The sequence below is a fragment of the Corticium candelabrum genome, chromosome 11 (genome assembly GCF_963422355.1).
Source record: "Corticium candelabrum chromosome 11, ooCorCand1.1, whole genome shotgun sequence".
Taxonomy (NCBI): domain Eukaryota; kingdom Metazoa; phylum Porifera; class Homoscleromorpha; order Homosclerophorida; family Plakinidae; genus Corticium; species Corticium candelabrum.
Window position 1 is genome coordinate 6,497,022 of NC_085095.1, and position 23,835 is coordinate 6,520,856.

The 23,835-nt window shown below is 44.5% G+C and overlaps 2 protein-coding genes across 2 annotated transcripts; one reads left to right on the forward strand and one right to left on the reverse strand.

Annotated features, from left to right (window-relative positions):
- The first annotated feature begins 4,390 nt into the window (after positions 1-4,390).
- Positions 4,391-7,313, forward strand: LOC134187003 (von Willebrand factor A domain-containing protein 5A-like). The gene is made up of 3 exons (XM_062655113.1): positions 4,391-5,633; positions 5,704-5,818; positions 5,871-7,313. The coding sequence occupies exons 1-3, from the start codon at positions 4,441-4,443 to the stop codon at positions 7,089-7,091; spliced, it is 2,529 nt and encodes an 842-aa protein (XP_062511097.1). The 5' UTR covers positions 4,391-4,440; the 3' UTR covers positions 7,092-7,313.
- An 8,871-nt stretch (positions 7,314-16,184) lies between these two features.
- Positions 16,185-17,603, reverse strand: LOC134187226 (uncharacterized protein K02A2.6-like). Its single transcript, XM_062655342.1, has 2 exons — positions 17,093-17,603; positions 16,185-17,020 (listed from the first exon to the last, which is right to left on the reverse strand). Exons 1-2 carry the CDS (start codon positions 17,601-17,603, stop codon positions 16,185-16,187), a joined length of 1,347 nt encoding a protein of 448 aa, XP_062511326.1.
- Positions 17,604-23,835: the final 6,232 nt, after the last annotated feature.

Consider the following 23,835-nt stretch of genomic DNA (forward strand, 5'->3'; position numbering starts at 1 on the left):
GGTTATGAAGATCTGTTTTCGAAGGGACCACATGACATGGGTAGCACTCAAGTTGCCACTCACATGATACCAACTGGTTTAGCCAGACCAGTTCGTCAGTTGCCAAGACGAGTACCACATACCGTTCGACCAGTAGTAGAAGAACAGGTTGACCAGATGTTGGCAGAAGGTGTCATACGACCGTCATCAAGTGCATGGGCGTCACCTGTTGTTCTTGTAAAGAAGAGGCAGGACGGTAAGCATCGATTCTGTGTAGATTACAGAAAATTAAATACAGTTACAAGTCGAGATTCTTACCCTTTGCCCAGAGTCGATGACAACCTTGATGCTCTTGGAGGTGCAAAATACTTCAGCACTCTTGACTTAGCCAGCGGTTATTGGCAAGTTCTTGTTGACGAAAAGGATCGACACAAGACTGCCTTCATATGCCATCGAGGTCTTTTTGAGTTTAATGTAATGCCATTTGGGCTTACCAATGCACCTGGAACTTTCCAACGGCTGATGGACTTAGTTCTTTCTGGCATACAAGGCGTGGCTTGTCTTGTTTACCTCGATGATGTGCTTGTCTTCTCAAAGTCCTTTGATAGTCATCTTGAGCGGCTTACCAATGTACTTCAATGCTTGCAGAAAGCTGGACTAAAGCTTCGCCCAGAAAAATGCCATTTGCGAAAAGTTCGGTGGAATATTTAGGCCACGTGGTGTCAAAGGATGGGTTGAAACCGGCAGAGCGGAATCTAATGGCTGTAAGGAACTTTCCAGTTCCTCGAGATGTGGCAGCTGTTGGACGCTTCCTAGGTTTGGCATGGGTATTACCGCAGGTTTACTTCAGGATTCTCAGTGATGGCTGCTCCATTGTTTCGATTGCTTGAACGCAATAGTCGTTTTGAGTGGACAGTCGCATGCAATGAAGCCTTTGAATGTCTGAGATCATGTTTGGTGAGTGATCCTATTGTGGCTTTTCCGGATTTGAGTCCTGAAGCAAAACCTTTTCAATTGGCTACCGATGCGTCTGATTGTGGTATAGGAGCAGTGCTATCTCAATGCCAAAACGGAGTAGAGCGTGTTATTGGGTATGCAAGTCGTACTTTGAGGAAGCCTGAACGAAACTACTCTACTATTGAAAAAGAGGCACTAGCAATTGTGTGGGCAGTGTCATATTTCAGGCCATATCTCTATGGTAACCAGTTTGTGTTAACAACTGATCACAAACCGTTGTCTTGGTTGAAGTCTTTCAAAGAGCCTAAGAGGCGCATTGCTAGATGGATAATGCAGTTAGAGGAATACAACTGGCAAATTCAACACCGACCTGGTCGTGAGAATGTTAATGCAGATGCTTTGTCTCGAGATCATCCAGTTCAGAGTACAGAGGAGCAGGGAGTGTTTGAGTGTCCAGAAAGCATGTTCCCACCTAGTTTTCAAGATGACCTCAGAAGCAAAGTAAGCCAGTTTCTAGTGTTGGAATAATCAGATCTGCCCAAGAGTTACGACAATTGCAAGAAGCCGATCCATTACTCTCACTAGTGATGAATGATTTTCCTAGGAGGAGGCAGGTGCCAACACAATGGGCAAAGAATCGACGCTGGTTGGCATTAAAGAAGATTTGGCCTCAACTACAAATGGAAGATGGAGTACTCTACCGAGTAGGGGCAAGGCAGGAATGTCATCAAAGTCAAAAGCAGTTGGTGTTACCAAATGCTTTGGTTGCTGAGGTCTTAGAACACTGCCATGACAAAAGCGGACATTTTGGGCTTGAAAAGACTTTGGAAAAAATTACTACAAGGTTTTGGTGGCCAGGGTACACTCTACAAGCAACTGAGTGGGTAAAGAGTTGCCATGCTTGTCAGGCAAAGAATAGAGCACAAGCAAGAGCGTCTGCGCCAATGCAATCCATCCCTATTGGCCAACCATTTGAGATGTGGGGAATGGACTTTGTCGGCCCACTTTCCTTGTCGTCGGGAGGAAATCGGTATCTCCTTGAAGTCAGCGATTATTTCACAAAATGGGCAGAGGCGATTCCTCTCCCTGACCAGAAGGCGTCAACAACGGCACGAGCGTTAGTCAATACGGTAATATTGAGATTTGGAATGCCGCTGACTATCCATAGCGATCAAGGAAGAAATTTTGAAAGTACGGTCATCAAGGAGGTATGTAACCTCCTAGGCATAACAAGAACAAGGACAACACCCTACCATCCACAAGGAGATGGGTTGGTGGAAAGGCTCAATCGAACATTGATTAATGCTTTGTCGAAGTATGTAGGGCCCGACCAGACTGACTGGGATGATTGGATTTCCCTAGTAGTATTCGCCTATAACACTTCAAAGCACATGTCGACTGGTATCACTCCTTTTGAGTTGTGCTTTGGTCGGCAAGTTCGATTACCGGTGGAAGCCAGTATTTCCTCTTTGCCAGAGATAGAATTAGCAACTAATTACGCAAAGAAGTTAGCTGAAACAATGGCACAGACTAACGAAATTGTTGACCAGGAGATCACAGCGTCTCAAGCTCGACAGCAGACAGGCTACAATCGTCACCACGCAACAAAAAGTCATGGTTTCAAAGAAAAGCAGTGGGTCTTACTGCATCACCAGGCGGTAAAAAGAGGACTGTCTCCCAAATTAAGTGCAAAATTTCGAGGTCCATATGAAATCGTGAAGGTGATTGACCATGCACCGAATGTTATCATACAGCTAGTGGGGAAAGGAAGGAGAGGTCAAAAACGAGTGCATGTGAACCGTTTAAAACCCTATTATATACAAGGATTTTATCAAGGAGAGGTAGCCAAGAATAGACATTATAAAGATCAAGATCTGACGTTAGAAGAGCCTGTGCAGCCGTTCAACGACAGGAATGTGAAAACTCGGAACAAGATCACAAGATCCACACCTAAGAAGGACAGAAGAGTATCAATGGAAGAAGAACAAGTGTATGCTGAAGAAGTTTACCAAATTCCTGTACAACCACCAGTACAGCCACTTCAACAGCTTGCAGAAGGACGCCCAAGGAGACAAGTAATGTTACCCAGACGATTGGCGGACTTTGATTTGACTTGACAGTCCTTGGTGATTGATTTTGTTTGTGTTCATGTTCTTGAAGTACTGTAGTCAAGGAAGTAAGGGGGGAAGAGTGTAATAGTTGGGCGTGTTAGTAACGTAAGAATGTTGGGAGGAGCTAGAGTATTGTAGACACGTTGCGCGATTATGGATTATGTAAACGTTAGTTCGAGACAATAGACTCTTGGTGTGTGTTACGGCCATCCCGTCAAGTAGCAGGACCCATTCGAGAGACGTGCTGTGGGCAACCTGTTACACAGTGACTCAGGCTGAGCCGTAACAACGTGGCATCGTGCAAGAAGCTGCAGCGGCATTAGCACCACGGCGGTGAAAGACAAAGCTCGGGCATACTCGGGTATAGGCAGTCAAAACAAGCGGTTTTTTTAAAAAGCGGTTTCTTAAAAGCCGTATCAGCGGTAAAAAAAGACGGCGGTCATCACGTAACACGCAGTAAAGAGCATGCAGATGTCTTAGTAAGCCACATGGCGCGAACAACAGAGAGCTGAACGAAAATGTTAGGTGGCCTGGGTGCAAAGTCAAGGACGGCTATGTTTAGCAAACCTGTTAGCGACAGCCGTCTTAGTGCTTATGCGATAACTATGGCAGATAGCGGCCTCGGAAAATATACATGTTTATATAGATCAGTGAAGCGAACAGCGTGCATGATAGCCGTTATCGGTCAAGTATGCGAATTGCGCCCCCGCTGGTCGCGGGTAAGCCACAAACAGCCTGACTGCAGTAGTTTACTTTCGGCGCGTGCGCGCCGGACCTCCTGCACAGCGACACTAGCGCGCGAATCGACTCGAGTTGCACGACGCGAGTAGCGTTGCAGAAGTGGCGAACATAGAAAAACGTTCGGAAATTACGTGGAAGACTACCGATAGAGCCTAAATGTTCTAAGAGTCGTGAAAGGAAAACAAAGGCGCTGACCGCGGCGACTGATGCGCGCCAAAAGAATGATCGTGTTTGTCGGCCCGTGTAACAGTGTACGCTACCAACCAACCACCGCACTGCGCTAGCCGACTCTCGGGCTAATACCTGATGCTGCACCGCTTCTGTTCACAGTGGCGAGCTCCGCTCGAACCACCGTTCGGGCTGTTTCCGCTATTAGAGCCTTTAGTTCCTCTAGAGGAATAGACACTTGACTGCTCGCACTCGAGTCGGAAGCGCTGGAAAAAGAATGTTTAGCCATTTGGATGGGAACAAATTGGAGCTTGTGTTGCAACGGCGCGAAAGCTAACACTGAGTTGACGCGCCAACGTTAAGCTCATCCGGCTCATGGGGTGGAGTCAACCTCGTCGCTAAAACACCGTTATATTTCTCTCATGATGATCAGGTGATCATTATGATCATGTGAAACGTCAAGTGTCACCCAATACTCGAAGTAATGGCACCGTCCGGTCTCCTGACAAAGAAAGAAAGATCTCCCGTTCCTCTGCGAGGAGTGAAAGTAGTAACAAGCGTACGTGGTTACGCTGCGCATGTTGAGAGCAGTTTCGAGTATGAGAACGAGAGTAGACACCCAATTGAAGCAATTTTTACTTTTCCATTGGACTCTTCTTCTGTCGTCGTTGATTTCGCGGCTACTCTCGACGACCGAAAGATCAAAGGGAAAGTGAAGGAGAAACAGAAAGCGAAAGATATGTATGATGACGCAATTGCAGGTGGTCAGTCTGCCTTTCTGATGGAATCCGAGCGTGACGATATCTTCACTGTGAGTGTGGGTAATCTTCCCGCTCAGAAGAAGGCTGTGGTGACGCTGAAGTACATTATGGAGCTGCATACCGAGCATGATGGCTCGGTCAAATTCAATTTGCCGTCCGTTCTCACTCCAAGGTACAGCAAGGCCGGAGAAGAAAATCCAACGAAAGATGTTACTTATCTTCCTGCTTCTCGGATTCCCTACACTTTCAGTTTCAACGCTCGAATTGAAGGCGACGTGAATAAAGTAGAATCGGTCAGCCATAAGCTGAAAGTGACAACAACTATTGATGATAAAGGGTTCCAAGTGACTGATGTAACGCTGGCTGAAGAACATAGGTTTGATAAAGATCTTGTTCTAACCATAGCGCCTGGCAATCTTCACAGGCCACATGTCATTGTAGAGGCAGGGAGTACTTCTGAAGCCAATCATTCGTTGCTGCAAAACCCGGCCATCTCTTTGAATTACTTTGCAGATTTCAGCTCGGCTGAATCTGTCAGTGAGCTGGTTTTTGTTATTGATAGAAGTGGTAGTATGGCTGGATCATACATCGATGCGGCAAAGGAAACACTAATGCTATTTCTTAAAAGCATCATAAAGGGCTGCTTTTTCAACATCGTAGGATTTGGCTCTACGTATACGTTTTTGTTTCCGTGCAGTGTTCCATATGAGCAGACTCACCTTGATATGGCATCAAAGCATACCCAAAGCATTTCTGCTGATATGGGAGGTACAGAATTACTAGCACCTCTCCAGAAAGTATTTAGCATGCCTTCAAAGAATGGCCTTCCTAAGCAGGTGTTTGTTCTTACTGATGGTGCTGTGTCTAGTACCTGGGCTGTTATTAAAGAAGTGAAGAAGAATGTTCATGTAGCAAGGTACAATACTAGTAGTGTGTGGCTGCATGTGTGATATTATTTGTACTCATTTTTTATGATGATGTGACAGGTGTTTTGCTGTCGGCATTGGGTCTGGAGCATCGACTGAATTAGTGAAGGGTATTGCTCTTTCGGGTAATGGATCTAGTGAATTTATTCAGACGGGAGAGAGAATGCAACCAAAGGTGAATACTCTCATGGTTTTATGTTCTTTGTTTAACTAATTATTTTCTATAGGTGATGCGAATGCTGAAGAGAGCTCTGGCAGCATCAATTTCAGATGTTTGCATCACATGGTCTCTTCCTAAGGATGCTCGTGTCATTCAGACACCAACAAAGATTCCTCCCGTGTTCAGTGGTAATCGTTTGATCATTTATGGACTTGTATCCAATATGCCATCATCTGTGGTGCACAACTGCTCTGCAACGATGAAGGGTGTTGTCAGTGGCAATCCACTTGAGCACACGTTGTCATTTTCACTCGATGCGCGAAGCACTGCGCCCAGCATGGCTATTCACCAGCTTGCCATTAGATCGGTCATTAATGATCTCCAAGAAGACAGCACAAGTGAAGATACAGAAAAGAAGTTAGGCAAGTTGTCAGTGAAAAAAAAACGTGGTAAAACGGCACCAAAATCAAGAGAGAAATTAGTGGTAGAGCTCAGCACAGCAGCTAGTGTTGTGTGTAAGCAAACAGCATTTATTGCTGTGAACGATGAAAGCGAAGTGCCTGCACAGGGCAGCATGAAAGTGCATCATATTCCTGTAGCTGTTGCAAGTGACTCGGCCATATACTACTCATCTTTTCAGACGAAGTTTGCAGATGCGCCTATTCGTTTTACGGGAAGAGTGAAGTGTAAAGTAGCACATACGCAGTCAATGTCTTTGAGTAGAAATGCACCTGTGCTTGAAGGTGCAGAATCAGAAGGTGCATTACCGCTTACAGGATGTACATTTGGAGGTGGCGGTTTAGGAGGCGTACAGGCCGGCCCTGACTATGTGGATGCTGCTCAAGTATGTGGACCACGTTCATTTTCACCCGCTTACCATAGTGATGGTGATAAGAAGAATGCAGCTGCTGAGCGTTTTTCAAGAAGTGACTATCAGAGTCATCCTCAAACCCAGTCTCAAGGAGACTTGCTATCATCCATGTTAGTCATTGTATCACAGCAGAAGGCATCAGGAGCTTGGACACTAACTGCTGAGACTGCGCAGCTTATCAATAAATCAATGAAAGACTTGGAGTATGCCTCACCGTTTCCTACTCCAATGTCTAAAATTCAGTCATCTGTGTGGGTAACTGCTGTGATATTAGTCTGGTTGGAGATGAAGTTGGATGCTTATAGAGATGAGTGGGAGCTGTTGGGAGAAAAGGCTAAAAGATGGCTAAAAAAGCAAGCATTACCACAGGGAATGACTTTGCAGTCTCTGCTAACTGATGCACGTAAATTGTTCTAAAATTCCGTGGACTCTAATGGAGTGCATTGTGTTAGTTTGACTCTTGACCTACGTGCTACTTGCTACAAGCTGTTTCTGCTGTCTAGCTGAGAGATTTATGTACTGGCTTTGTCGATATGCAAACTGACATTTTGCACACCCTGAAGGCATGCATTTGATTATACTGTAGACAAGTACAGTCGAGTAGCTATTTTACTCAATAACAATCTAGGACTTCACGTATCCAATCCCGAATGTTTTAATCCTTAGAACATCCGGGAATGACGAAAGCGCGGCGAGACTGGTCATGAGCCCAGATCATCGCCATAGAATTATCGAGACGCTACAAGGATCATAGACCCTCGGCTGCTACCATTTTACAGGTTATGGAACATGCAGCTGCTGCACATTTACGAACTATTTGAAACTTTGAACGTGTCTAAATGTACCCGAACTATACTTTTGCTAAATTTTGCGCCCGTCCGACGCCATTGAGCACGTTTTTGGCCATAGTACTGGGCCGAGTAGATAATATCATCCACATCCGTCTATCGACACGCCCACATCCGTCTATCGAACCGCTTACGCGCTTACATCCGTCTAGTAATCGTCGAGGTCATCGATGCGACCTACTACCGTAACCAGAGGCACATGCGCGCCTTGGGTCTACAGATACAGTGATTATTATAGGATAATTGGCGGCATCCGCTCTCGTGACAATTTAGCACATACGGTAACAGTGAAACTAAAATTTTGCGCTGAGTAGATAATGTGGAGGATTGCTTCACAACAAATCGATTCAATCGTCTTCTCTCTCTAGCTCACACGCGTGGGCCTCGCAGTCCGGCCCAGACAACCATACTAAATTACCCCCCTGTCTTTTAACTAAGCTACTAACTCGACTCAACTAACGCAACTCAACACCCCGGTACAACTAACGTCCCCTACATGTCAGCTTTCTGTGCTTTCATCGACAGTTTCACATGGCGCCCAGACCTCGTCACTGTCCCTGACTTGTATAGAGACCGTCCTGAGTGCCGGTGCTCGGTAGGGTCACCTGATCTTGGCTCCCGGTCGGGCGATTTTTTTGGGCTGAGTTAGGGTGAGCGTGGGTGTGGACTGGTAGGCGTTCCGCACGACAACTACAGAGCTGCCAACTCTCCCGCATTGAGCGAGAGACTCCCGCATTTGGGACCCTTCTCCCGTCTACCCGCATTTGGCATCTAATCTCCCGCATTCTGACCATTGGTGGGTGTGACCAAAATGATGGGCGTGCCTGTTCTGTGTAACTGTACAGTACCCTACAGTTTTAGTACATGCATGTGTACGCACATATACTTGATATCCCAATATCAATTTCTATGTGCCAGCCTCTCTTCATCCTGCTCTTTCATAACATACTTGGTCAAAATACCGACATAGAAGGAGGAGTCGGTCAGAAGTGGAAAAGGGGGAGGGGCTGATTACCTGATTACCATATGTATTGCTCGAAAAGCGATCGAAGGCAACAAGAAAATAGAATCCAGAACATTCCAACTAGCCACGAGAATGTGCATGTACTTTGTTTTTAGATTTTTATTACAGGCAGTAGTACGTACATTACAAGTTCTGTGTTTAATTAATTATTATGTTTAGTAATTGGTGGTGATACTGTGTGTCGCTAATTAGGCACATTAATCAATTGGTTATACATTTGTTGCACTATAACTTAATTAATTAATGGCTTCTACTCTGACTGGGCATGCAAATACTTAAATTTTGACGATTAGATATTATTTATATATATTATTTAACATTTATTACGATATTAATGCTATGGTAGGCGTGTCCCAAAAAATTAAACTCCCGCATTTTTTTCTGGAAACTCACGCATTTTGACACTGCTAGGTTGGCAGGTCTGCAACTAAACCCACCAAGGCGACGTATATAGAACGCGTCACTTACAGTTGCAACAGTTTCTTACAGATACACACGCAATTCGGCACCGAGTGATGGGTACATTGAGACGGGACCCCATATCCGGACCACACGACCAGAGCTGCCAACTCTCCCGCATTTGGGACTCTTCTCCCGCCTACCCGCATTTGGCATCAAATCTCCCGCATTCTGACCATTGGTGGGTGTGCCTGTTCTGTGTAATCATTTCCCTACTAGATTAGTACATACTTGATATCCGGATATATCAATGTCTATGACTCTCTCCATCCGGCTTTTTCATACTTGATTGGTCACAAATTATCAGAGTCTCTGGGTCACAATATTGACATAGAAGGAGAAGTCGGTCAGGCAAAACTGTCCGAAAGTGAAAAGGGGAGAGGAGCTGGCTACCCTAGACTACCAAGGAGTTGTATATTGCTGGAAAACGATCGAAGAAGGCCAGAGAATCTAAAACATCCGAACTAGCAGTGAGAAGATTAATGTGTAGATATATATACCTCGTTCATAGATTTTGTCTAGCCTTATAGTTTAATAACAGGCAGTAGTACGTACAAGTTCTGTGTTTTGCATTTGTTGCAGTTTGCTCATTTAAGTTAAGTGTACTGTCATTAACTAATTAATTAATTAATGGCTTCTACTCCAACCGAGCATGCAAATATTTAGCTTTTAAAAATTGTATAGCATTTACATATTATTTAACATTTATTACAATATAAATTTATTCATATTAATGCAATTGTCGGCGTGTCAAAAATTTTAAACTCACGCATTCTCCCGCATTTTTTCCTGCAAACTCACGCATTTTGATTCAGCTAGGTTGGCAGGTCTGCACGACGGTGATCGCTGTAAAATGAGCCTCTACCAAGATTAGTGACGACTACAGACATTATCAAGACTACGGTGCAGCGAATTGAAAGTTTTTTCAAAAGGGCTCAGTTTTGAACGTTGCTTAACTACAGCTGCTTTCTCTACAGATCGAATTCAAGTAAATTGGATGGCAGGTAATGTGATCCATAATAAATATAATCTTTATATTTTTTAAATTATTTTCGGTCAGTTTTAGTATTACTTAGCTAAATTCAACTGTACATGGACATGCAGTGTGTACATGCGCGCATCGAATTGTTTACTATATGTGGCAAATCTAATTTGTGTGAAATTACACATACATACATTTTTGGTACATACATACATACAAGAGCCTCTAAGGCCCAGGTTCGATACTGCAATGACTAAACTTGCTATACTCTAAACTTTCAACAGTCACTCGATCATGTCACTAGGTACGTCATACTTGCTGTACTTCATACTTCATACTTGCTGAACAGAACTGACACTCCGGAGAGAGAGGCAATTGTATGTTAGTTCCTTGCTCAAGGGAATTTATGTATGTGGCCCTCCCGCACTCAAACTCTGACCCGAAGGTCCCGGATGTTGCCAATCTCCAACTGCATACTCCAACCAATTGAGCCACATTTTTTGTACATACGTACATACAAGAGCCCTTAAGGCCCAGGTTCGATACTGCAAGTGCAATCTAAACTCAGTTACTATATGTCATCATGTTCTTCTTCATCTTTGCTGCCTGGGTGTGCTGCTGCTGCCGCCGCCGCCGCCGCCGCCACCCACTACGGCTGCAGCTGCTGCTGCTGCCACTGCTGCTGCTGCTGCTCAGCAGTTACTCCATCATGTCACTCTATGATACTAGTATACAATCGAAACAATTGAAACACTATCAACAGCCACTGTCTATATGTCACTTCAAGTGCAATCTAAACTCAGTTACTATATGTCATCATGTTCTTCTTCATCTTTGCTGCATGGGAGTGCTGCTGCCGCTGCTGCTGCCGCTGCTGCTGCCGCTGCTGCTGCCGCTGCTGCCGCTGCTGCTGCCGCTGCTGCTGCCGCTGCTGCTGCCGCTGCTGCTGCTGATGCCGCTGCTGCGGCTGCCGCTGCCGCTGCTGATGCCGCTGCTGCTGCTGCCGCCGCCGCTGCCGCCACCCACTGCGGCTGCCGCTGCTGCTGCTGCTGCTGCCGCTGCTGCTGCCGCTGCTGCTGCCGCTGCTGCTGCTGCTGCTGCTGTCGCTGCCGCTGTCGCTGCCGCTGTCGCTGCCGCTGTCGCTGCCGCTGCCGCTGCCGCTGCTGCTGCTGAGCAGTCACTCCATCATGTCACTCTATGATACTAGTATACAATCGAAACAATTGAAACACTATCAACAGTCACTGTCTATATGTCACTTCTTCTTTGCTTTTTTTGACAGAACTGACACTCCAGAGAGTGAGGCAATTGTATGCTAGTTCCTTGCCTAAGGGAATTCATGTATGTGGCCCTCCCTCACTCAAACTCTAACCCAAAGGTCTCGGATGTTGCAAATCTCCAACTGCACACTCTAACAAATTGAGCCACATCGAAACAATTGAAACACTATCAACAGTCACTGTCTATATGTCACTTCTTCTTTGCTTTTTTTGACAGAACTGACACTCCAGAGAGTGAGGCAATTGTATGCTAGTTCCTTGCCTAAGGGAATTCATGTATGTGGCCCTCCCTCACTCAAACTCTAACCCAAAGGTCTCGGATGTTGCAAATCTCCAACTGCACACTCTAACAAATTGAGCCACATACATCCATACATACATGCATGCATACATATGTATCTATATATTTGTATATATATTTTAATGCTATGTATGTTGTATAATATACTACATAATATTCTGTATAATATACTGTATAATATACTGTATATATATACACACACACACACACACACACACACACACACACACACACACACACACACACACACACACACACACACACACACTGTATAATATACTGTATAATATACTGTATATATACTGTATAATATACTGTATAATATACTGTATAATATACTGTATAATATACTGTATAATATACTGTATAATATACTGTATATATTTTTGCATGACGATTTTAGCCAAATGAGTCCTGTTGTATTAATTTATTTCTGCTTCTATGCAAATGAACATGTGTTCTCCATTGTCATAGACTGTACTCAGTTTCTGGCCAAGAGAAAAGGCGGCGCACGTCCCCTACACAGGGATTCACAGCTCTTTCGGAAAGAATCTGCTGATCTTGTTGTTTTCGAGAAGTAGGTTTGTTTTGACTATATACTTGACGAGCGAAGGAATCAGAGTGTCCCATGTGAAACACTGACTAACCTATTGGGCCGGGACTATGACAATAGTCACCATTGCAAGCGGTTTAATTACTCTACATCAATTTGTCAACATCACCAACTTAATTAATTAAAGAAGACCTGAATTTAGTGCTGGAATAAATTAGAATACAGAATTAGTCAAAAGGTAACTATGCCGTTAAATTTGTGTCATAGTCTGAAATATAATATATGAAACCGTTTGATGGGAGTCTGAAGCTGCTTATGTCGATACAACGAATACGCCAAATATTTGCGAACGTCTATCTTCAATGTACCATTACAGTATTCATGCAGGATCTTAGGTTTGAAGAGATAACATTCCTTTATGTGCACATTTAATTAACATCAATCAAGACAGATGGTAATATACCTACCTACTCGTCAGGTGTCTGTAAAACAATATATGACTACACTAGTACTAGCTACGCAAATACGTAGCTAATACGTGCTATCGTTTAGTACAGTACCACATAAAACCATAAAATTTGTTATTAATAGCTTGAGTAACACACAACATGCATGTCATTCTGTCAGAATTAAGATCCTCACGCTCTGATCATTATAATTACTCTATTAAATACAGTATATCATACAGTATATTATACAGTATATTATACAGTATATTATACTGTATATTATACAGTGTATTATACAGTATATTATACAGTATATTATACAGTATATTATACAGTATATTATACAGTGTATTATACAGTATATTATACAGTATATATATATATATATATATATATATATATATATATATATATATATATATATATATACAGTATATTATACAGTGTACATACATATATTATACAGTACAATATACAATATTATATACAGTATATTATACAGTATATTATATAGTATATTATACAGTATGTTATACGTATATGTTAATGCATGGTAGGGTCGACGATATCCAGTTTATTGACCGAGGTCTTGAGGAGAAAGCCCCGAAAAGACCGAGGTCAATACACTGGATATCGTCGACCCTACCATGCATTAATTAACCTATTTGTTGCATGTTTAACATCCTACTGTAATTAGAATTTATATCTAGATTATTCGAGTTGAATTAGAGTGGTTGTGTATTGCAATGACAGCTAAAGTTTTATGTCAAACAACCACATTTTGACAGCTGTGAAGTGTTCTTGATGTGCACTTCAGTTCCATAAGGCCACGTGCTCAAAAGTATTAGTACAGTACAGTATCCACGTGTTTTGCAAGCGTGATGTCGGATCAGAAAGACCATAATAATGACCAGGACGACGACTTTCAGCCGCCAACAAAGATGAGACTCATTGGTTCCAAAAAGCTTACCACTAGTACTAGCCAGCTTGACAGCACATTTGCTGAAAAGAGAATACGGACAAAGTACAGGAGTACAGCCAGGATACGATTTGCAAGAACACGACTGCCTGCAACAGTTGGGTGATGCGAATATTTGAAGGTACCGACAGACAGACTTTCTCTCAACGAAGGATTCACAACTAGATGCAGCCAAACCACAGACGGATTGTCAAAAAGTCTGTTACATTTACGTTGAGCACGATCCAAAAATCATAGTGGTGGACTAAGTGCATGATTTACGGCATTCAAACAAAAAAGTCACAAGATAAATTATAGTCAAGCTCCAACGTGACTCTGTAAGGTAATAGCATTTTGTGGTTTGTGGTTTATCAGATACGCTAATGAAGAAGCTGGTGACCGTTGCCACGTAAAATTTTGTATCTCTACATCTTAGTAAGTTGCCAGCAGAATTTTCTCGAGAAGCCTTCTATTATAAACCTTTGTTATCTACACCCTCATTTGGTCCTTGGTATTCAAAGCAAGTAATCAATCCTAATACTCTGGCTACAATGATGAAAGTGATGACAACTGAAGCTGGTCTTCCAGTTCGAACCAACCCCGCTCTTCGAGCTACTAGTGCGACAAGGCTGTTTCAAGGGGGAGTTCCTGAACATGTCATTCAAGGCAGAACCGGCCCAAAACCCTGCAAGCACTGGGAAAATACCAAGAGCCATCTGAATTGCAGCAAATGGCAGCTTGCAAAGTTTTGGATAATGGCTATGCACACACAGATTACACTGACGCAAAAGTCAAGAAGTCCGGAGAGACAACGGAACAGGCAGATGAGCTCAAAGTAGTCCAGGTTGAACACCCGTCTGAAACGGGAAGAGAGAATTCGGCGTCATTTGTCATTTCTGACTGCGTCTTTACAAACTGTAGTACTGTGAACATTATTATTGGTAAAGAATAAGCTTTCAATCTAAAATAGGTATGCCCATGTATTGATTGCTAGTTGGTTTTCGTTTTTGCTATTTTTTCGTTAAGTTAGTTGTGTTTTATGTCAGTAAGCAGTATACAGATATTGAACGGTCAATAAACGTTTATTGACCGGTAAATATACAACATGCGGTTGGGTTGCTTTGTAGGAGTGTAATATAACGAGAAAAAGAATCCTAGCAAAGGCGGAATAAACACCCAAACATGCAACAAAGTATGTTATACAGTATATTTTACAGTATATTACATGGTATATTATACAGTACATTATACAGTATATATACAATATATTATACAGTGTATATATATATATATATATATATATATATATATATATATATACTGTATAATATACTGTATGTATACAGCATATTATACAGTATATTATACAGTATATTATACAACATACATACTATTAATACACACACACACACACACACACACACACACACACACACACACACACACACACACACACACACACACACACACACACACACACACACACACACACACACACACACAATATATAGATACATATGTATGTATGCATGTATGTATGTATGTATGTATGTGTAATTTCACACAAAATTAGATTTGCCACATATAGTAAACAATTCGATGTATGCATGTACACACTGCATGTGGATGTACAATTGAATTTAGCAAAGTAATACTAAAACTGACCGAAAATAATTTAAAAAAATAAAAAGATTATATATTATTACGGATCACATTACATGCCATCCAATTTACTTGAATTCGATCTGTAGAGAAAGCAGCTGTAGTTAAACAACGTTCAAAACTGTGAGCCTTTCGAAAAACTTTCAATTCGCTGCACCATAGTCTTGATAATGTCTGTGGTCGTCACTAATCTTGGTCGAGGCTTATTTTACAGCGATCACCGTCGTGTTGTCCTGATATGGAGTCCCGTCTCAATGTACCCATCAATCGGTGCCGAATTGTGTGTGTATCTGTAAGAAACTGTTGTAACTGTACGTGAAGCGTTCTAAACGTCGCCTTGGTGGGTTTAGTTGTCGTGTGGAACGCCTACCTACCCACACACACACGCTCACCCTAACTCAGCCGAAAAAAATCGCCCGGGTCGGTGCACCCTGTTCCCACGGTATTGCGCCCAGTCATGTTAGATGAAGACTCCACAAAACTTTCCGTAGGTAACTGGGTTGGCGGGGCGTGATCTGTAATCTCTTCTCCACCTCCTGAGTCTGCAAGCGTAGGAGTAGTGTTTTATGTTGCCTCCGCACGAACTGCGGGAACGGGTGCCTGGGTTCAAGCTTTGGGCATATCCTGCTCATATCCTTCGGGCTGTCGATCATACTGCCTCAAATGTTGTCGATTCCAGAGCAAAATTCGCCTGGCGTCCTACACCCCCACCTGGCGCCCGTACTGTTTCACTACTCGCCATCTTTGGTGGTATCTGTGCGTCCATCCTGCAGTATCGCTGTAGTGCCCGGTTTTAGTGTGGGTGTACCCCTCTCCTCGCGTCGTGCCCATCCGCCATCTTCGCCTTCGCTCTCAGCTGGTGTGCGAGGTTAATCATAACAGGGTGATGATAGGATGGTACCCGGGTGAGGAGGGCACGGCCGAAGAAGGCTTTTCTTGGCGTGGTTTCTAACATCTTGTGAGTAGAATTTCGGTCCATCAAGACTTGCTGTAATTAGCGTGGGAAAGAAATGGACGGCCGTAATCCTTTTAGCCGTTTCCGCAAAACACAGTGGAGCCTCTCGACCATCTCATTGGATCTTGGGTACCGCGGGCTTGAATGAACGTGGCGAAGATTCAACTGCTTGAGAAATTGTTCCATCTTTGCCGCTGTGAACTGAGGTCCATTGTCAGTCACTAGGACTGATGGGAGCCCAAACCTCGCGAACACCTCCATAAGTTTGTCGATCACTGCTGTGGCTATTGTTGAGCCCAGGGGGATCACTTCAGGGTAGCGAGAGCCGTAGTCAATGATCGACAAGCACGAATGTCCTTTTATTGACACGAGGTCAATCGCCAGTATATTCCAGTCACTTTCAACTTTGGACGGCTGCAAGTCTTGTTCTTGATTAGAACGCCTCCGCCAGCACACTCCACACTGTTCTGCGAAGGCAGTCACCTCTTTGGTCAGCCTGGGCCACCAGAGTCTTGTCCTCGGCGTGTCTAAGAAAGCGTCTCGGCCTGAGTGACCCTCATGGGCTAGTCTTAGTACCGGTTGTCTGAGATTCTCGGAAAGAACATAGCGACTATCAAACAGTAAGACACCGTCAATTGCTGTCAGTTGCACACGCATTAGGAAGTATGATTCTTCTTGTGGGCTGAGGTCTCTCCAGGACGCGGTAATGACTCTCTTCTTGAGACTGCCGATGAGAAGATCATCCTCGGATGCTCTTTGTATTTTGTCGATAGCCACTGGTGCTTCTTCTAAAACCATATTCACATATTCGCGCATGGATCGGCATTCCTCGGGCGACGGGTGTTGGTCCACCAGTGGGGCCCTAGATAATGCGTCTGCAAACACCAAGTGATGGCTGGGTGTGTACGTCAGTGAGTATTAATACGGCATCAGGACGACCAACCAACCCTGAAGCCGAGGTGGTATGTCATCGAATGGCTTGCACACGATGTTGACCACCGGTTTATAATCGGTAAAGGCCTGTATGTGTCGTCCCAGTACAAATTGACGGAAGCGTGTGATTGCAAATACAACTCCGAGCATTTCCATTTCCAACTGAAAAGAACGGGTTTCCGCTGCTGTCAATGACCGACTAGCGCATGACACCGGGGTCCATTGACCACTGTCATCTTTCTGGCAAAACATCGCCCCCAGTCCTTGTGGTAAAGCATCGCTACTAATAGCCGTTGGGACCAAGTTGGAGGGTCGGAAATATACGAGCTTTTGCAAGGCTGTTGCAATACTCCTCTTTGCTGCGTCGTAGGTGTTCTTCAACTCCGCGTTGACCACAAGTGGCTCCTGCTTGGCAATTCGACGTAAACCATCTGTGATTTGTGAGAGATGGAGAATAAATTTGCCTAGGTATGTGGTTAGGTCAAGGAAACGCCGCAAATCTGTGACTGAGGTGGGACAGGGCATCTCCTAAATGGCCCTCAACTTGTCTGCGTCTGGTCCTATTCCTTGGCCAGTTAGCCAGTGGCCCAGATATTTGACTTGAGTCTGTCAAAGCTGGCACTTTGCTCAGTTGAGCCTCAAATTGGCGTTGCTCAAGCCCAGCAATACCAATTCCATCCTCCTGTCGTGCTCTTCCTGAGACGTGCCGAATACAAGAATGTTGTCTATATAGATCATCACTCTCTCTCTGTGCTGTGCAGGATGTCACTGACCACGCGTTGAAAGATCTCTGGGGCACTGCTGATACCGAATGGGAGTCGTTTAAATTTTGGTAGAGGCCACAATGGGATGTGAAAGTGGTGTATGAGCGGGAGTCCATGGCCAGCGGGATCTGATGGAAGCCCGATTCTGCATCTAGGACGGAGAATACTTTAGCTCCTTCCAGCTTTGCCGTTATCTCCTCTAATGTAGGCAACATATGCCTCTCCCGTATGATGGCTATATTTAGACGTCTGTAGTCCACGCACAGTCTTAGCGTGCCATTCGTCTTCCGTGTTGGTACTAGTGGCGATACCCACGGTGTGGCTTCCTGGACTGACTCGATCACGTCACATTCTTCCAGCCTTTTGATCTCCGCTTCGATAGCTTCCGGAGACTGAAAGCATGGCGCCTGGAAGGGAGTGCAACCAGCGTTGCCTTGGGATCAACGGTGATGTCCACAGATCTGACTTTGACTACATTTACGTCCGCAAGTGACAACAACTGCAGCTGTATGATAAGTCTTGGCCGAAGAGTACAGTTTGTCCTGTTGGGACCACGAAGCACGTGCATGTGCAGGACTTGTTGCCGGACGAAATGGTAACGTCTGCTACTCCAAGTGTTGCGACCGGCATGCCGTCATAGACCTTAAGAACTGTGTGGCTTGGTCGTGTCGCTGCCACGTCTGTGGTAATAAGGGTTCTAGTTGCCCCGTGTCCAGCAGTCCTTGCAGCGTTTTTCGTTGACTGTTAGTGTCCTTGTGAAGAGTTTCGACTGTTGCCCACTCCCTGTCTTGTATACCGTGTCGTAATCCTCAGTTACCCGATTTTTCTGCTCATCTGCTTCTAGGCCATGTTCTTCTTGGTCCACTGCACGTGCCAGTGCCATCTTGTTCTTACGGAAGCACACTGCAGCAAAGTGCCCCATCTTGTGACAGTGGGAGCACTGACTCTCTGCGGCCGGGCAGTGTTGTTTCCCTCTAGTATGGTGGCGACCACAGTATCTGCACTTCCCAGCATTTCTTGTACTCAGTGGATTTGATTGGCTCACTTTGTTGCTAGGCTTGGCGGTGGAACTTTCTCATACACGGAGCTGTCAGCTATAGATGCCTCACACACCACCGCTTTTGACACTGCCGAGCCAGGATGATTTGCGACTTTTTTTGTAGTCCCATTCGAATATCGTTATCTCTTAGCTCAACAATCAATTGATCTCTAATTTGTCCGTTCACTATCGTGTCTACACGCGTTGATTTGAACTCACATGCGTCTACCTTGGCTTGTAGGCGTCCTAAGAACGCTGTCACGGTCTCCTGGCTTTGCTGCTTTAGTTGTTGGAACTTGTGTCCCTCAGACGTTGTATTCACCGACGGACAGAAGTGCGCTAGGACTGCGTCAGTCATTGTTTTGTATGAGTCTCCTTCATCTCCCACCACATCCGGGATAGCCAATTCTTTACAATTCGTCTAATACTCAGTCCGGCCAAGTTCAGGAAAAGGTGTAACGAACGCGCGGTCTGTACTGGCTTACACAACGAGGATGAGAAAAGAGACAAAAGTATATTGCGTACCTTAACTATATACCTATGTAACACGTGACTATAAACTAATTACATACACTTTTAACGCGCGCTACATAACTGTCCTTTCTAGTGTTAATGTCTTCATTAGCAGACTAAACTTCTAACAAAACACCGAACACATAATTAAAAGAAGAAAGAAGTAAAACGAACTCAGTGGTGTTCAAACTCGTAGTCCGCAAATCTTGAAGGAGTCTTCCCTGCTGTGGCACGTTGACGTCTATGAGGTTGACGTAAAGTTTGCTCGTCCTTGTTTTCTTCCTCGGAATCCTCGTTCTCTTCCTCTTTCTTGGACTGAGCGGAAACGGCAGTGGCTTGCGGATGTTGCTTGTCTGCTGCACTAACTCCCTCGTACCGTGAAGAGAAAGGTATGATGCGCTGGACGTGGGCCGCAGTGCGTTTACCTGTAAGGATGTGTGCCAAATCATAATGAACGTCAGACAGGCGGCGCAGAACACGATACGGTCCGTCATAGGATTTGCTGAGCTTGGGCGACAAACCTGATTTTCGCAGCGGAGAGTGTAATAAGACCAACGATCCCGGTTCAAAAGTGACTGAATTATGCTTGAGATCGTAAAAGCGCTTTCGTGTGAAATCTGCCTTTTCTTGGTGACACCTGGCGGTATCAAATGCGTCCTTGATGTTCTTCGTAAGGGCTAGACCATACTGGTGTACGTCCTCAACGAAACTCTGTGGAGGACTGGCTAAAAGGTCAGTAGGAAGCTGAGGATCTCTTCCGTGAACGAGATAAAACGGAGTGTTACCGATGGCGTCCACGAAGCCGTGCGATAGGCAAACGCGATCGCTTCAACATAGTCGTCCCAATCATCTTGATGATCGTTAACGTAGGCTGATAAGGCAGAAGCGATGTATCGGTTAGTCGCTCAACTTGTCCATTGGTTTGAGAGTGATACGCGCTGGAAAATATCTTCTTAATGCCCAAGCGTTCAGCCATACGTTTAAATAAGGTGCACATAAATTGTGACCCCTATCCGACAAGAGCGTTGTGGGACATCCGTGGTGAAGAACAATGCGGTCCACAACGACATCAGCGACAGTACTAGCGGTAATGTCTGGCACAGGTGCAAGCTCGACCCATCTGGAAAATTGGTCGACGACCATCACGACGATGTAACGATTGCCAGTGACAGTACGTGGTAGCGGTCCGAAAATGTCGACTCCGACTACTTCAAATGGGCGAGTAGCCCTGAATAATTGCGATTTTCCATATCAGGACGGTTTGGAAGTCTTCTTGGACTGGCATTCCATACAGGAACGTACAAAATCTTTCACGTCCTGTCCGAGATCCTTCCAGTACCATGGAGCCGCTACGACAGCTGCGCGAGAACGCGTCTTTCGTTCCCCTCCCCCTCCCGATGTTGGTTGAGCTGGTTTCATGAAGGTAGCCCATTGCCTCGCCCACTCTAGAAAGGCCGAATTTTCACTTGTCACAAAAAAAACAACCAACGATCTCAAAACATAGACATACCATTCAGCAAAAACACCCCAAACGGAGTCCTCCTAATTCGAAAGACGCGAAGAGCTTCAGCAAGTCAAACGAACTACGTCTGAACAGCCGGTGCGGTTGCAAGCGGTTGTTTTCTTCGTCAAATTGCGCCGCCATTCTGAAACGTACGGGAGTTCTAAAGGATCACGTGGATAGAACGAAGTCCCGGCTATCATCTGTGACGTCGTGCATGCATCCGTTGTAACCGGATATATTTTATATTATTTATTGGAAATGTTGCGCAGTAGTGCTATGCGCATAATATGGGTGTGGTGTTAGCTCCGCCCGCCATTGTCCCTAGCGACAGCCAATGAGCATTCAGCATATAATTTGTTGCACGTGTGTTTCAATAGCTCCGCCTGGATATTTGTGTGGCGACCAATCATCAGTTGCTATACTAGTAAATGCTCGGTTAGCATTGTGTTTGGCGAGCGAGGGTGTTCCGTCTTTACCTATTCGCGTAACAATGGTTGCGTTACGTAGCATTAGTTTCTGTCAAACAAACGCGTTGACTCAGGAAACAGACTTTCAGTTGCTCTTCTATAGTATTTTGCGTTCAATTATCTGAATCCGGTGTTCAATTATCCAAATCCGGTGTTCAGTTATCCTATTCAGGCGTTCAATTATCCGATTCATGCGTTCAATTATCCGTTGCTTACCGCTGTTGTGCAATATCATGGAAAACTGAATAACTTACATAGTCTGCGGTTGGGCAGCTGCTCAAATATCATCATTCATCAGCTGTCTAGACGCAATAATTTGTAGACTTTTAGTTGCTCTTTTATAGTATTTTGCGTTCAGTTATACGAATCCGTTGGTCAATTATCCGAATTGGGCGTTCATTTACCCGTTGCCAGGGACTGTTGTGCAATATCATGGAAAACTGAATAACTTACCTAGTCTGCGGTTGGGCAGCTGCCTAGACATCATCATTCATCAGCTGTCTAGGTGCAATAATTTGTAATTAATCTTGACTTTAGCGTGAATTTTTAGCGTGTGTTGTAGGATAATTTCTTTTGCACTAATCTTGGTGTCCCACGTTCCCACGGAGGTCTAACTAGGCTGTTGTGAGCGAACTAAATCTACATATCTAGGAAGCCTACAACAACGCCTTGCTCCGTCAATCGTGGTGTAATCTGCATACTTTGTAAATCGCGCGTCTTGCGTGATACCATGCAACAGTTCATCATGCGTCGCAGCTGGTTTTTAGCTAATGAAGAGCCCGAATTTCACTACTTCACCTTCCCACCTTTCTTGAATCAATCATTTATTGTTCAGCTGAAACGTGAGTGAGCATCATAGAAAGACGTCATGAAAGAAATGTGCGACTAAAATAATTATTTCTATATTTGTTACTTCTAATTAGGACAGAACATCGGATAATTGAATGCCCGAATCGGATAACTGAACGCCCAATTCGGATAATTGCTTGCCTGAATCGGGTAACTGAACGCTGAGTTCAGATAATTGAACGCAAAACACTCTAGTTGCCTTCAATTCTTCGTTCACGCTTCAGTCGTCTCACTCGCTTACTGAGATAGTCGCGTAACAATGATCGCATAGTCACGTGACAATGGTTGCGTAGCAATAATTTCTATCAAAGTAACGCGCGGAAACTCAAAAAACAGACTTTTCTCTTCTTTTAGCTTATCTTTTTCATTCCGTTTGTCACGAATCAGTCTCCTTTTCTCTTTAGTCGCGTAAGGGAGCAAAATCGAGAGTCGTTTGACTCTCCTCGCCAAGAAATTACAATTGAGTCGACCCCTCAATAGAGGTCCCATGCTTCAATTTTTAGCGCATATGTTACGGAGTCAAAATTGCATTCATCTGGCATCGTCGTTTTGTCGATTTGTCTTTCTGTTTTGCCGTAAATCCGCATGACAAGTGCTGACGCACGTATATATATATATATATATATATAAATCTAATATATAAAGCTCAAATTGTGTGTGTGTGTGTGTGTGTGTGTGTGTGTGTGTGTGTGTGTGTATGTTCGCGTTTGGCGGCCACGTCTTTTGTCCGTTTGCAACCGAAATCGGCACGCACACTCGGCACGCACAGAGGAAGGTTTGCGTAAAAAAATAAAAAAATAATGCACCGGGTCCCCTCTCGAGGGATCGACCCACGCGTAAAATTTCTCGACGACGCAAACGCTACACATTGCAGTTCATTCGAACACACGCCCGCACCAGTCCCGTGTAGACCCTATGCATCGCCGTCCTTCGCAAAGCTTCGAGCAATCGAATATCTCTTGCCGACGAAACTTACTCTTCTATCGCTTGCGTTTCTCTCCAAATTCTGATTGCATTTGCACCGAATCCAACCTACACGTTTCTGCAGCAAGCGCTACACGGGAAGTGTGTCGATTTCTATCGAAACAAGCGCGAAGAACAAGATTCGAATTCATTCAGAACTAGGATCCATGGCCCGTCCTTCGTACGGGCAAGATACTGTAGTGTAAAGATAGGTCTGTGGACACGTCACGTGCATCTTTGTTGCGAGGTCCCGGATATTCTGAATGAATTCGAATCTTGTTCTTCGCGCTTGTTTCGATAGAAATCGACACACTTCCCGTGTAGCGCTTGCTGCAGAAAACGTGTAGGTTGGATTCGGTGCAAATGCAATCAGAGTTTGGAGAGAAACGCAAGCGATAGAAGAGTAAGTTTCGTCGGCAAGAGATATTCGATTGCTCGAAGCTTTGCGAAGGACGGCGATGCATAGGGTCTACACGGCACTGGTGCGGGCGTGTGTTCGAATGAACTGCAATGTGTAGCGTTTGCGTCGTCGAGAAATTTTACGCGTGGGTCGATCCCTCGAGAGGGGACCCGGTGCATTATTTTTTATTTTTTACGCAAACCTTCCTCTGTGCGTGCCGAGTGTGCGTGCCGATTTCGGTTGCGAACGGACAAAAGA

Coding starts and splice junctions, on each gene's coding strand:
- LOC134187003 (XM_062655113.1), top strand. CDS start 4,441: ATGGCACCGTCCGGTCTCCTGACAAAGAAAGAAAGATCTCCCGTTCCT. Junction 5,634..5,703: donor AAGAATGTTCATGTAGCAAG/GTACAATACTAG, acceptor ATGATGTGACAG/GTGTTTTGCTGTCGGCATTG. Junction 5,819..5,870: donor GAGAGAGAATGCAACCAAAG/GTGAATACTCTC, acceptor TATTTTCTATAG/GTGATGCGAATGCTGAAGAG.
- LOC134187226 (XM_062655342.1), bottom strand. CDS start 17,603: ATGCCCTGTCCCACCTCAGTCACAGATTTGCGGCGTTTCCTTGACCTA. Junction 17,021..17,092: donor CATACCACCTCGGCTTCAGG/GTTGGTTGGTCG, acceptor TGGTGTTTGCAG/ACGCATTATCTAGGGCCCCA.